A 13566-nucleotide genomic window follows, 5' to 3' on the forward strand; every position below is an offset into this window, starting at 1 on the left:
AGAGATCATGGGGCAGAAGGGGAGACCTGTTGAATTCATGATCTCTGCTGGCTTTGATGGCAATGATGAAGGAGCAGCCAGGCTGTGTGTTAAATAGCATGCAACAGAAGCTAAGTAGCATGTATGAGGGCTGTAGGGATGTGGAGGCCTCTTTGACATATAGCAATCTTGACCACTCTGTACTCTGGCAGGAGCATACTGAGGCATACAAGGTATCCTACCAGGTTGTGCAGTTCTGCAGACAGTGCAGAAGATGGATGTTCATGAAAGAACAGTATGGAGGATCAGTACTAAAATTGTACAAAGACAGGTCATAGTGTGCCAATAAATATTAGTACCTGGGCTAATCTGAGCAAAACTTATATTAAAGACCACTTATTTCCAGCACTCTAAGTTGATGGCATTTCCGATCTCCACCACAGAGCTGGACCCTACTGCCATTCTTATAGCTTAGAGCAAAATAATGCAAAGCCACTGTGCCAAAAGCATTCCAAAAACACTACTGACAGTCTCAGAACCTCACGCGGTTGATGGGGAAGGACTAAGCAAGCCAAATGTTCCTATGCCCTTTTGCAAAAAGGTGAACTAAGGATGTGTTGCTAGTATGCTATCTTCCATTGACTGGTGCTCCCATCACCTGCATGCTCACTGTTCTCTAAAAGGCTGTATGTCTATAGAAGTCAGTAGGACTGGTGGCAGTGTTTTTCTGTTTTCACATTTCAATTTTATGAAAATTTGTGACATTTTCTGGCCAGAGCTGTGCTGGAATCAGTGCTGCAATACAGCGTAAAATGGAGGAAGTCTTTTCTGGCAGCCCACATATAAACTTAAAAATGTCTTCTGGGATGCATATACTTCCGTAGTGGGGGCCAAATTCATGGCACTGGGTTTTGGGTGGTTTGGTGGCTTGTTTGTTGTTTTTTGGTGGGTTTTTTTTTTGTGTTGGTTGTTGTTTTTTTTTCCTCCTTCAAAGATAAGCAAGAGAAAATCTTCTACAGAGATTTTGGGTGAAGAGATTTTACTTGACTAAATTTCATCAGCAAAGCTTAAAACCTAGAAGTGCAAATACCAGTTCTCCAGCAGTGTTACCTGAAACTTTGAAAGGCCTTCATGACAGGCCAAACTAAGTGTTCTAGATTACTTAGATGAAGGTTAGGCATTATGAACCTGAGTTTGAGACCTAGCCGCAGCATGACCTTCTCCTGAATCTCCTGTTTGACTCTAGGACTCAGCATCACTTATGGATCTTGCACTCTTGTAGAAGCAGTTCTTGCTGCAACAAGCTTAGAAAATTGATGTAAATGAAACACAAGCTCAAATTAAACAGCTTGTGTGGGCAAATTTCACCTTGACAGGAAGGCCCTCTTGCTGAACACCCTTCTGCCAGGTTATGCCTTTGTCATTGGAGTCCTGGATGCCTCGTTGAATTACCATTGCTTCTTACTCATCTCATTCTGCTCTCTGGGGATCATGCTGAGAGAAGATTTAGTAGAACTAGCCTAGAATTTTCTTCTGTTGGCTGAATTATATGAGCATTTCATTTAACAGTTGACATCAGTCGATGTATTTAAAAATTGAACTCAGGCATCACAAGGTCATTTCACTACTGCTGTATGCAGCAGTTTTATAGTTGGATGATAGGGATATTTACATACTTGGTGCATGTAGGACTTTATGAGATGCTTCTGGAGGACTAAGGGAGCCAGATCTACCACCATTGCATCTGTACTGCCTGTAGAGTCAGGACGTGAGCGTATGCCAATGTCCCTTCTGCATTTTAAATTCATTGCCAGTGGAGCTAGTTGGCATGTGTTAGAGTGTACAACAATATGTAGGCAGTCTAGAAGATCAGTGGATTAGTACTCAAGTGTGAAATGAGGAGTGCTGTGAAGTGATGGTATAGAAACCCTGCAAAGACAGACCTGGCAGGATTTCGCTTGCAATGCCAGAACAGATTCCCCAGGTTGAATTGCGCAGCCTTATCTTGCAGGGTTTACTTAGCGCTATGGATTTAGCTAGAATGAAGCAAACAAGCAGAGAGAGACTTCTCCTAGTTCATGTCTGTGTAACTTGACTGCTGCTGTAAGCACAAATTTATAAGTAAGATTATACTAATGGTATTTCCTGTGCCTATACAGAGCAGTCTCTTAAGTGAATTAGCTTGCTATGTGTTTTTAATTTTTACAGATTGTAGTTGTGAAACTATCAGAGCCTACCTCTGGCAACTGGTACTTGTGATTAGAGCTGCCAAATACTGCAAAACATGTATTGCAAACATTAATTTGAATTCTGAACAGCTGTTTGATTCATGTTCATGTACCTCTGTTGTTCACTGTTTGCAAGCATTCATGCAAATGGATTTTTGTCTGCATTAATGCAGTCCTTTATATGAATAGTCATTTTCACAAGCAAATTATATTCTTTGTGTGAGTGATGTTGTCACTGTAGATGCTTTTGGTTTTGCCTCTTTCCACCCCTCCTCCCCCCCCATTTAAAACTGTCAGTTACACAAAGAGCGAAACAGTTAAGTGCAATATGTGGAACCAAGCAACAACTTGCTTAGTTCATGACCATCTCTACTGCTGACGTTTATTCAGTAGATAAGAAAAATGTCTTTTAAAAAGTCAAGCTTTGTTTGCAAGCTAAGAAAAAGACCTAAATTCAAAAAGAATATTAATCACAACAAATAATCCAAACATCTCTGCTTGTGAGCATCAATATTCATGATTTAACTGTGAAATTATTTGCCAAGTCTCCCTAGCATGTTATAGTACACGCTGACTGGCCAGTGGGTGGGAGTTGTTTGTGATGAGTACTTTGGAGTGATGTTTTATGTGTAACATCTGTTTTCTGCATCCTCCTGTTCGGTTTGCTGTCATTTGCATAGAAGTGGTTTTTGCTCGGAAGCAAATCTGTATTGATACTACAGACTTTCTAAGAGACAAGGCAAAACAGAGTGACTCATAGGTCAAGTCTTTGATGCCTGCCTTTTTATATTTTTTTGTTTTTGTTTTCAGATAAGAATTTTTAGGCAGGTAGATTGTATCATGGTGTGTGAACAGTTCTCAAGAAGGAATTAGTACAAAATAAGGTTTCATAAATGAATGAAAGAAACAATTGGATTCCCCCAGCCCCTCCCCCCCCCCCCCCCCCGCGCAGGTGTGTTCTTGAACTTTCTTATGTTTTTCCTGAGCTTTAGTCAATAGAGCAAAGCCTCACTACAGGATTCAGTTAAAGAGTGGGGATATATATAATCTGAGGCAGGGTCCTAGTTTATTTCATAACTGTTGTGTTATTCTTACTGCTTTGGGTACATACTTGATGTTTATATCTTCACAGCTATGCTCCATACCTGTTCAATTTCCTATGTGATGTTGTATGAGCTGTATACTATAGTGCTGAATTGTGCAAAACAGTCATATATCTGAAGATTTTGACTAGCATGAAAATGTCTGGATTTATCTTTGTCTCTGCATGAAGATTTTTGTCAATTCCCTATTTCCATATAGCAGCTTGTTGTCTTGTTAGTATCTTTTAGCACATTTCAAACCAACAGCTGAAGTGCAAGTTAGGAGAAATGCTTTTACCTCTCTCTAGTGCCTATTCAATGTGGTCCTACTGCTTTTGTTTTGTGGATTATTTTTTTGTTTTACTTTTCTGTCCATGGGTGTCAGTGAAACACCAAGGATATGGCAACTTAATGATAGGTTTTGTAAAGCAAGTTTGGCAGTGTATGTTATGGAGAAGCTTCTCCTGGGAGCACAGGTACACTGTCACCCCTTCCCTTCACTCACTCAGCTCATTTTGGGCTTTTTCACTGGGATTTGGAGATACCCACTTTTTAAAGGACTGCTGCAATTAGATTGTTACCATGGTTTTCTAAAATTTCCAGCCTTTTCAGAGAAAATCAATACAGCCAGGTTTTTACATTGTTTTACTTTGTAGGTTCCAGGTAGTATTGTGACTGTTTTAAAAATATATATATATCCCTCCCACCCCTTACATGGGATTTTTGTCTTCTAGTAATAACATGCTGCCTCTGAACTTTTTAAATGTATGGTACCTGCCAATTATCGGGCATCGTAGCAAGGCAAAGCTGGTTGCCATGGAGCTTTGAGGACTTGCTTTGCCAGTCAGCATACCTGCAGCTAGAGAACTGGTTAAATGATGTCTTTGTGGCAGTAGTTTCTTCAGGGTGGAGGAAAAATAGAAAAGAAAGGAGGGAAAATGGGTGAGGGTTGTTTAAGAAAGATAGATCCTTCTCCCAGCCCACATCTATCATATGCTTCTTTTGTGGCAAGTTGCCATTTCCTTTGAAGAATCCTTAACTGTGTCAGGCGATTGGTGTTAAACCTAGAGCTCACAATGTGTGTAGCTTATTTTCCTTGCTTTAATACTGTTCCCTCTGCTTCAACTTTGTTTTGCTTTGCTGTGGATTAATGCCACATTAGCATGGTGAGGCACATGGCAGAGGATGTATCACATCGCTGTGCAGGCATTTTTTTGTTGTGAAGGATCCATCAACAAACAGGAAAGCTTCCAGTGCCTGCTTGTTACTCAGTTGTGTGAATCAGCAGTATGCTGCTCCAAATCGATCTTAGCTGCTAGACAGCTATTTAATAATTATCCAGAAGGGTCTGTTTCTAATTGAACTGCTCAAGCCAACTTTCTCCCTTTTTCACCTAAAGTGACAGTTTGATGTAGCAGGTCTCTAACTGTAGCTGGTGGTCGTTTTTCAGACTTTGCTTCTGAAGGCTGGACCTCACTGGTGTCCTACTAGAAGTCCAAGAATATTGACATACCACTACTCTGTGTTTGTCTGTCTTAGTTGTGCGATGTTGTTTGGTTGCTATAGTCAGTCATGGACTTTTGAGTACTGGTTTCTGTGCAGAAATATGCACATTTGCTCATTTTTCTTCAGAATATACATATTGTCATAGTACTTCTGTGTGTTTGAGATTATTCCCATCCTAAATGATGTAGTCTTGCATGCCAGAAGTGGCTTTTGTGTTAGTAAAATTGTACCACTGTGTAGTTACATTACCCTTATGTTACTCTTACTCGTATCAGATACGAGGTTTGTTTTTTGTTTTACTTTCCATTCATGTATTGAAAATTTGACTTGTGTCTTTGGTGCCTTGTCCCCTAAACATGTAGGGTCCTCAGTTCAGATGACACCGGATTTGGATTTCTATGTGACAATTGCTTCAGTTTCATTCCCCAAAATCTGAAAATAACTGATTGTCATAGCTGTGGTACAGAAAGAAAAATTATAATTTAATTTGAGTTCCATGATTCCAAACTTAAGGAACCTTTAGAAATATCACAAACTTTGTGGCCTCATTGCTGTTAGAAGTTTGACTGTTGCTTATTCCTGTTGGTCTCTGACTTCTACTGGGGTATATCACGTCATCAATAGAGAGTGCAAAATAATGCTTTCATAAATGGTATTGGGTTGTGTGTCACCATGCTTATCTCCTGATTCCTGCAGATGTGAATCTGGCTCAGGTACTACAGGATGCCGATGTAAACAAGGCGTGGGCTGAATGTATCAGATGGAACATGCCTCATGCGCTACAGTGCAGATGTGCCTTTTTCTGAAGAAATATTGGCTTATGGAGCGGCAGCTGTTTTTACAGATGTTATTCTAAAGGGATCTCCTGCTGGTACAGAGTGTGTACAGTTTTAGATACTCTTTAATCTACCTCTGATAGCCAAGCTCTTGAGTAATGGAAGTGTCTCCTTTCCCCTGTGTAGCATTTTCCTGGGGCGACTTGATAGCAGAGAGACTAGAATCAACAGATCTCAGGCAAGTGGCAACACCTAAATTTTATCGCAACTACTTTGTCAAACAACCTTCTTGATGATATTCCTGGAAGAGATTCAGAACAAAAATTGTGCAACAGTGGTACTAAATATATATAATGGATAGCTAAGGCTTCTTTATGTGTTGTGGTGATACTTGGGTTCTGCAGTATTCCTGTACCTCCTAGCTTATCTTGATCAGCCAGCTGGGTGGGAGAGCTAACCTGTATGCCACTTTCAAGGCTCCTGGGAATCATTTGTTATGGTTCATTACATAAACCCTCCTAATGAAATGGCTTTGCTGCTACCATGTTGTGACTCTTGGTGCAAATGTAGGCTATGCTAAATGCAAACAAATTTAAAACCCTTTGGTATGAAAAATACTTGTTTCTACTACTAGCTGTAAACGGTTCTGGCTATTGAGATTCTCACTGTCTGCAACAACTTTACTGATGTGCAAGACCCATGTTAGTCATCTAGTCACTGTGTTGGTATGCTTGCAGAAGTCAATGTCTGACAAAAGGGCTTTTGCCTGGAAATCATCTCAGGGTATGAAATTACTTCTTGCTCTCTGATGGTCTGCGCACTAGTGATGGTTGTGGCTCTTTCGTTTGCCTTGCAGTGCAGTTATGACTGAGGTTCTTTGGACCTGGAACTTTACGACTCCTGTAGCCACAATTTCAATGGGCTGAGATCTGGATTTGACCTCACTCTCACTTGTATGATAAGCTATTTGTCAACCCATTTCTCACTCTCTTCACATAGATGTTTGAGTGTAAGCATTTCCTTTCTCACACTCCAGCTGCTGCTTTACCCTCTTCTGCAGTCAAGCTATAATCCTGTGGTTTTGATATTGCAGGCTGTTGCCATGGAAATAATGGTGATTTCACAATTTCAGTGCTGTAAGCGCTGCAGGAGGCAATGGAAAAGGTAGTTGGCAAGAGATACAGCGAAGACACGGGGAATGGTTCAGAGGAGTTGTTTCTGAACCTGTTTGGGGTGGGGACTCTTCCCCCTCTCTATTATTGTGGATTTTCAGTGTGTGTTTTGTTCTTTTTTATTTTTTCTCTCTGTCTCTCTTTTCAAATGTGATTTTTATTAAAGGTTGATGCTTGACAATTTCATGTATTCTTATATTTTTTTTGCAAAGGTTATGATGAAATGATGCTAAATACTCCTTTCCTTGTCCTTAGAATAACAATACAATGCTTTCTTTGCAGTTTATAGTAATCCATTTTTGGACAAAAGGGCAAAAGTTGAGATATAAGCACGTTCTGTTTAAGTCATGTCTTAAGCTTGAAGAAAAACCCTTTCAGGAAAACAGTTTTTTCATAAATAGTAAAACAAGCTGAGAACATCATGACAGGCATATGCATTTAAAGCTGCCTGTGGGACTGACAGTATTAAAACCTAATATATTCGTTATTTAATTTTTAGTGTGCTCTGCATACAAACAAGTTTGGTGCTGAAGATCATCTTATGCAGCATCTGTTCTTAGCATTATGTCATGATTCCACATCTATACTGAAATCTTGTCTCTGAATTAGACACATCCATAAAGGTAGAATGAAATTTAGTGGAGGAAATCAGCTTTGTTTATAAAATGAATTGAATTGGCAATTTAACAAGCTGAAGGCAAGTGGCATTCAGAAGAATGAGAATTTTTGATACTGTATGCTTGAAAGCATCAAACAGCAGCCCTTTTTCCCCAGCTATTTACAGCAATGTTTCACTGATCAGGGTAGTCAGAGAGTACGTGTTATCTGTAACTTTTAAATTAAGATCTTAAAATTAGTTTTCAGTCTTCAGTAAGATGTAATCAGTAATGATGGTGACAGTAAACTTTAAGATCTCTTTTAATTAAAGATAAAGAAAAAATTGCTTCAGCCTATCATTAAAAATGATCTAGGAATTGCTTTAAAAATATTTTGATCTTCTTCTGTTTGGTATTCCATAAATGGAGATAAGAAGATCAGCTGTTATGTATGAAAGGGAAACACTAAAGAATGTTCAGTGTGACTCAGGCTTTGTTGGGCAATGCTATTAGGAAGCCAAGTTCATAAGGATAGATTCGGTCCCTTGATGCTTTACTTGTGTGAATGGAAATAGTCTACATGTGTGCCAGTACTTAAATCTGAATTTCACAACAGCTCTGCAAGAAAATTCTGCATAGATTAGAATGACAAAATGAGCCAGAACTGTGTTTGGAGGGCCTGGCCTGAAAAGATGCTAAATATGTCATGCTCTCAAATCTAATTGAGAATATGGGCACTTGACAGTACTGCATATTACACAAATCAGACCTTTAAAATAAATCAAAAGAGAGAATATTTTATTGCTGAACTATATTAGTGAACACTGAATTTTTTTTGTCATGTAATGTTTCTTGGTGCCAAGTAAGCTTGTGTTGTATAAAGGTGCAGTTCTACTGAATTGTATTGCATTACATACACACTTTATTCTTGGCCTAAATCTATTGCATAATTGAAATATTTAGATTTTATTTAGGCATGAGATTGTTACAGAATTTTGTCTGTGCTGGTAGAATACAGGTAGTGTTTAGCTTCTGTCATAAGAAGAAAAGACTGCCCGTAAGAAAGTCAGTGGGATGATGAATATACTGATGATAAGTGTATTTGACTCCTTCGTGGAAAAGTTGTTTAAAACTCTTGGTAAGCTGCTATTTAGCTACAGGTAGCAGTACCTGACTGATACATAAACTCCCCCATGATAAATAAATTTGAAGACCTGGACAGCAGGCAGGTGTTTCAGGGCCTTATCGTTTCTGTTCCTGTTACAGGTGCATATGACAGCACTGCAGTGATGAGTGGAATTTTAAAGAGGAAGTTTGAAGAAGTTGATGGCTCCTCACCTTGTTCCTGTGTGTGGGAATCAGACGATGACATTTCTAGCAGTGAAAGCGCTGACAGTGGAAGTAATGTCCATCCATCCACTTCTAATAATTTTACTCGTAAGTACTAAAGTGGTGTATAAGGCACGATACTCCTTTTTATACAAGATAAGAAAGGTTCCTTTTACTTAGAAAAAATACAGTGTAGGCTATCTGCTTTTACTGTGAAGGATTTTTCTGTTTTGTTACATTTAAATGTTGACACTGTGAGGAAGTACTTTTTTGAAGAACTATTTCCTCTGGTAGTTGTTGTTTATGGAAAAATTCATATGTCAGTGAGTTTCAGAGGAAACTCCACTCATATCATTTACATCTAGATAGCATGATATGTTTTAAGTGTATAGAAGGACATCTTCCATTTTGGGTGATGCTCTGAGGCAAGAGGGAAAATCAGCAGTAACAAAGCTCGAAGGCCGGTGCTTCTGCTTGACCATATCTATTCAGAGTTGAGAGTAGCCTAGAGAGTCTGTGACAGAATAGCTGATTCTTCTGATGATTCATCCTGCCACCTAAACCAATGCAACTACACAAACCTCAGTTCTTCTCTTCCATGCATTACAGGAGTAAACAGAGGAAGAAATGTGTAATTCTCCTTGAGAAAGATGTGAGATTCATATTTGGTGTCTCCATGAGACATTTGAACAGAAGTCCTTTTCTTGTTCCCACTAGCTGAACATGAATAGTTAATTTACAGCATATTTTTCTTTTGACCTTTATGTTGAGGCTACCAGTTACTAAACTCACATAATTTGTGAAATCTACATAAAGCCTTATATCTCCAGTAAATCATGTGTGTAAATGAGTAGCAGTAAGTGATCTGAACTTTATCTGACAATTCATATATAGCAGCTACAAGGGTGTTTCCAATTATTTTTTTTAATTGTCTGTCTAATAAAGCTAGGCTAGAGCTATTTCTGAATTACAGCTGGCAGTAGTTCCTTATCTGAAAAGGAAAAAAAGCTCCCCTGGGTAAAGGACACTTGTGTACCACCTTCTCTTTGAGTGGACTTTTCAAAAGCACACTGAGGACCCCATGTTCAGCTGAAGGTGGTGGTGAAGGGATTGTACTGCACCTCGAGGGGGCACCACGGGACACTGTCCTGAAACCTGTCCTGCTTAACATCTTTATCCATCACCTGAAGGAGGTGACAGAACGACTTGCATCAAGTTTGCAGAGAACCACATTGAGGGGAACAGTTGATGCCCTTAAGGGAAAAGCTACCATTCAGAAGGACCTAGGCAGGCTGGGGGAATGGGCTGACAGGAGACACAAAATTCGGCAACGACAAATGCAGAGTTGCGGCCTGCGAATGAAGAGCCCCTTGCAACGATACGGGCTGGGAGGTGACTGGCTGGAGAGCAGCTGTGCAGAAAAGGCACTGGAGTCTTGGCGGACAGGCAGCAAGGTGAAGGTGAGCCAGCAGTGTGCCCTGGCAGCCAAGAAGGGCAACAGCCTCCTGGGCTGCATGAACAGAAGCACAGCTAGCAGAGCGAGGGAAGTGACCATCCCCCCTCAGCTCAGCACTCATTAGACTGTACCTAGAATACTGTGCCCAGGTTTGGCCTCCCCGGTACAAGAAAGCCACTGATAAAGCGGAGCAAGTTCAGCAGAAGAGGAGAGGCTGAGGGACATGACGTTGTTCAGCCTGCAGAAGGGAAGGCTGTGTGGGGAGTTGGTAGAAACCATGCAGTACCTATGAGGAGCTTACGCAGAATGCAGGCAGGTTCTTCCCAGTGGTCTGTGTTGGGAGGATGAGGGTCAATGGATGTAGGTTGAAATGAGAGATATTCTGACTCAGTGTAAGGACAAACTTTTCGCCATGAGGACAGCCAAGCACTGGAACACTGTTGCCCAGAGAGGCTGTGTAGTCTCTGTCCTTGCAGGTTCTCAAGACCTGACTGGCTAAAGCTGTGAGCTGCCTGCTCCGATATCTTAGCTGACCTTGCTTTGAGCAGGAGCTTGGACTAGTGACCTGCTGAAGTCCTTTCCAGCCTGAATTATTTTGTGGTTTTATGGCTTGTGTGCATCAGAGATTCAGAGAGAGCTGAAGTAGCACTGTTCTTGTTACAGAACTGGGCTTGCTGGTAAGCTGAGAGTGGTAGCAGCAAGTCTGTGTCCAGAAGCAGTTTGTACAGTGCTGTGAAACCTCGACTAGACTGCTTTTGGGCCTGCTCTGATAAGTCTGTAGGGACCTGATTTGCTTTGTCAATTTACTAGCTCAAGTCTCTGCTAGCTCTGGGATCTGTTTGCTGCTTTCCACTGTCAAATGTGTGTGTACAGCCTGTGTTCTGACTGAGACTTTCAGTTTTGCTGCCTCACCTCTGAGTGCAGATGGCAGCCAGTGCTGAGTGGTTTTGGAAAGTCCAGGTTTTCTGTAGGCTTCTTGCTGAATTTAGCATGCTAGTGGGAAGAACAAAGACTGGGATGATTTGAGAGACAGGTAGATGTGAGATATCCCCTCCCCCTCCCCAACTCATTACCCTGCTTTGTGTTTGAGGCTCTTGCTGTTGGCTCTTGAACTTGAACTCTCCAAATTTAGCAATGGGATTTTCAGCCTGGAATTTCTTCCACTTGGCAGTCTGCCAGTGCTTTTGTCTACTGAATAGGCTGCAGGGCATGATGCAGATACATTTATTTTGCTTAGCTTTCATTTGTTTTCCATTTTTATGTGTTTTTTGGTTTGGGTTTTTTTTGTGGTGTGTCCCCCCCCCCCCTTCATCGTTTCATTCTTGATAAAGCCACAATCTATTTGCTCATGTTTCTGTAGGCAGTGGCAGTACTTTTAAATGCAGCTCAGTCTAGGTAAGTACTTTTAAGATTTTTGTGAAAAAAAAACCAAACAAAAAACCCAAAACTTCCCTGACTGCTGCAACAGCAGACTTCATAAATCACAAAGTAAATAAACCAGTTCAAGTGTTTTCGTAAAGCAGAAATAAACATCAAAGATTGACTTTAAGGCGCTTGGCTCTCCGTAGTTGAATCTTGTACAATTTAGTGGTGTCAAAATAGAAGCCATATCTACTTCTTTTTACAGTGATGTTTGTTTATATAAGGTGGTGAAGAATCAGACCTACAGCCCAGGAAAATGTAATATTTACATGAAGTAAATTAGCTGAGGAACTTCTGGCTATTTTCCTGTTTGTTACCTCACTGAAAATGTGGCAATTCCTATGTAACAGTTTTATTTTACTAGCACCCATTGTTTTTTGGAAGTACACTTTTACGTTTTTCTGGGGAGAATGGGTTTATTGGAGTGATTACTGCAACAGATTACTACTTACTAAAGGTTTTTCAGAGCATCTGGAAGTGCATGTTTTTGTATTTAACTCATTTCTTTTCAGTCAGATGCCGGTAGTATTGGTTTTCAGATGGCTGTCCTCTGTTGTTTTCTATTAGTTATCAGCTACTGCAAAAAACCAAATGACAAATTTATTAACAGTCCAAAATTTCTAGAACTAAAATGGAAATCAATAAGAATATTTGCAAATAAAGATTATTTGTGTGAGAAAGTTGCAGGATTGGGTTGCATAAAGTATGGATATGGGGAAACACAAGAAAACATGCCTTGCTGTTGCAGACAACTATATCCTCACTAGCATATGGTATATGTGTAAGAGCAGGCTTTTAGAGTATATAAGACATGTTTGCTCTAGCCTCATCTGAGATCAGTGTCAAATTCTTTCCTCCTTAGCCCACTTTATGCAGTAATGTGTTTATTATGTACACATGTTCCTTGAAGTCTGGGCTCCTACTGTGTGCCCAAAGCCACTCTGCTTTTTAGAAAAATCTAAAAAGATTTGTGTAAATTCTCTTCACTCTTCTTTATCAATACATGAGCAGATCCACTGCGTCTCCAAGGGCCTGCTGAGACACACAACAGCAATCTAAAAAATATTCTATTATGCCATGAGCTCCAGTAATCCCTGTCAGTACACACGTAATTGTCAGTACACGTAATTCTTTGTGATAGTGGAATGTAGTATTATAACAGTATTTTATAAGCTGCACATAGATTAAGACTGTTGTAAATAATCAATACTCAATATTTTACATTATTCTTTATATTTATTTTCCTGTGGAAGCGTGTTTTATTCAAAATTAAGAGTTGGGTATATCCAAATCAGTTCAGTGATTACAGTAACATTACATTGCTTTTCATTTCCTGAATGGCATCCATGGAAATCGATGTGCTTTTTAAAATACATATAGGTCTGTGTGCGTGTGTACGTATGTGCATATATTTATAACTTGAAAAAAGCATAACTATATATGTATCTATATATGTAACTTGAAAAGGCATATATATGGGAGTACATATATATGTACAAATTCAGTGAATGTGGTAATGGCATACAGAAATGTTGAGTGATGTTTTAAATGTAAAGCTTGTGCCATAACGCCACAGAACTGAAAAGTAAGAAGCTACAGGGTTTTACACATATTGTTGACTAGGGTCCCAGTCGTTGTAGCTGAAGAAATATATCTCTCTCTCCTACCCCTAAGGTTTAGGGATTTGTGTGAATCAGGCACTTATTTTCTAGTAAGAAGCCTGCACAATATATGCAGGAAACAAATTAATACATGGTGGTGTTAAGGAGAGGTGATTTCTGGTGGTTTCTTTGTTCCTTGAAGTAAGTTTACTATTGCACTCGTGGATTGTTTGTTAATCATTTTACCGGAATCAGGGTTTCACTTGGTTTTAAATCAGAACTTTTTTCTCAACTCATGGTTAGGGAAGTTGACAGGTGAACTTTTGCTGGTCCAAACTTCATCTCGGTGCAACTGGAAAGTTTCTCTAATTTATGTTGAATGGTACAAATGTTCTGCTGAAGCATGTTACAGACCAGCT

The 13566-nt window shown here is 39.8% G+C and overlaps 1 protein-coding gene across 3 annotated transcripts in view; it reads left to right on the forward strand.

Moving 5' to 3' along the window:
• CSRNP3 (cysteine and serine rich nuclear protein 3) overlaps window positions 1–13566 on the forward strand; it is a 113835-nt gene that overhangs the window by 22817 nt on the left and 77452 nt on the right. For 2 of the 3 annotated variants that reach the window (XM_064451502.1, XM_064451501.1), the window contains exon 2: window positions 8606–8776. In XM_064451502.1, coding sequence (XP_064307572.1) covers window positions 8629–8776 — 148 coding nt within the window. In that variant the 5' untranslated portion in view covers window positions 8606–8628. Of the gene's footprint in view, window positions 1–8605; window positions 8777–13566 lie in introns of those variants that run through there. The other variant, XM_064451504.1, reaches the window with a different exon arrangement.

Source organism: Phalacrocorax carbo, chromosome 5, assembly GCF_963921805.1.
Source record: "Phalacrocorax carbo chromosome 5, bPhaCar2.1, whole genome shotgun sequence".
NCBI classification, from domain to species: domain Eukaryota; kingdom Metazoa; phylum Chordata; class Aves; order Suliformes; family Phalacrocoracidae; genus Phalacrocorax; species Phalacrocorax carbo.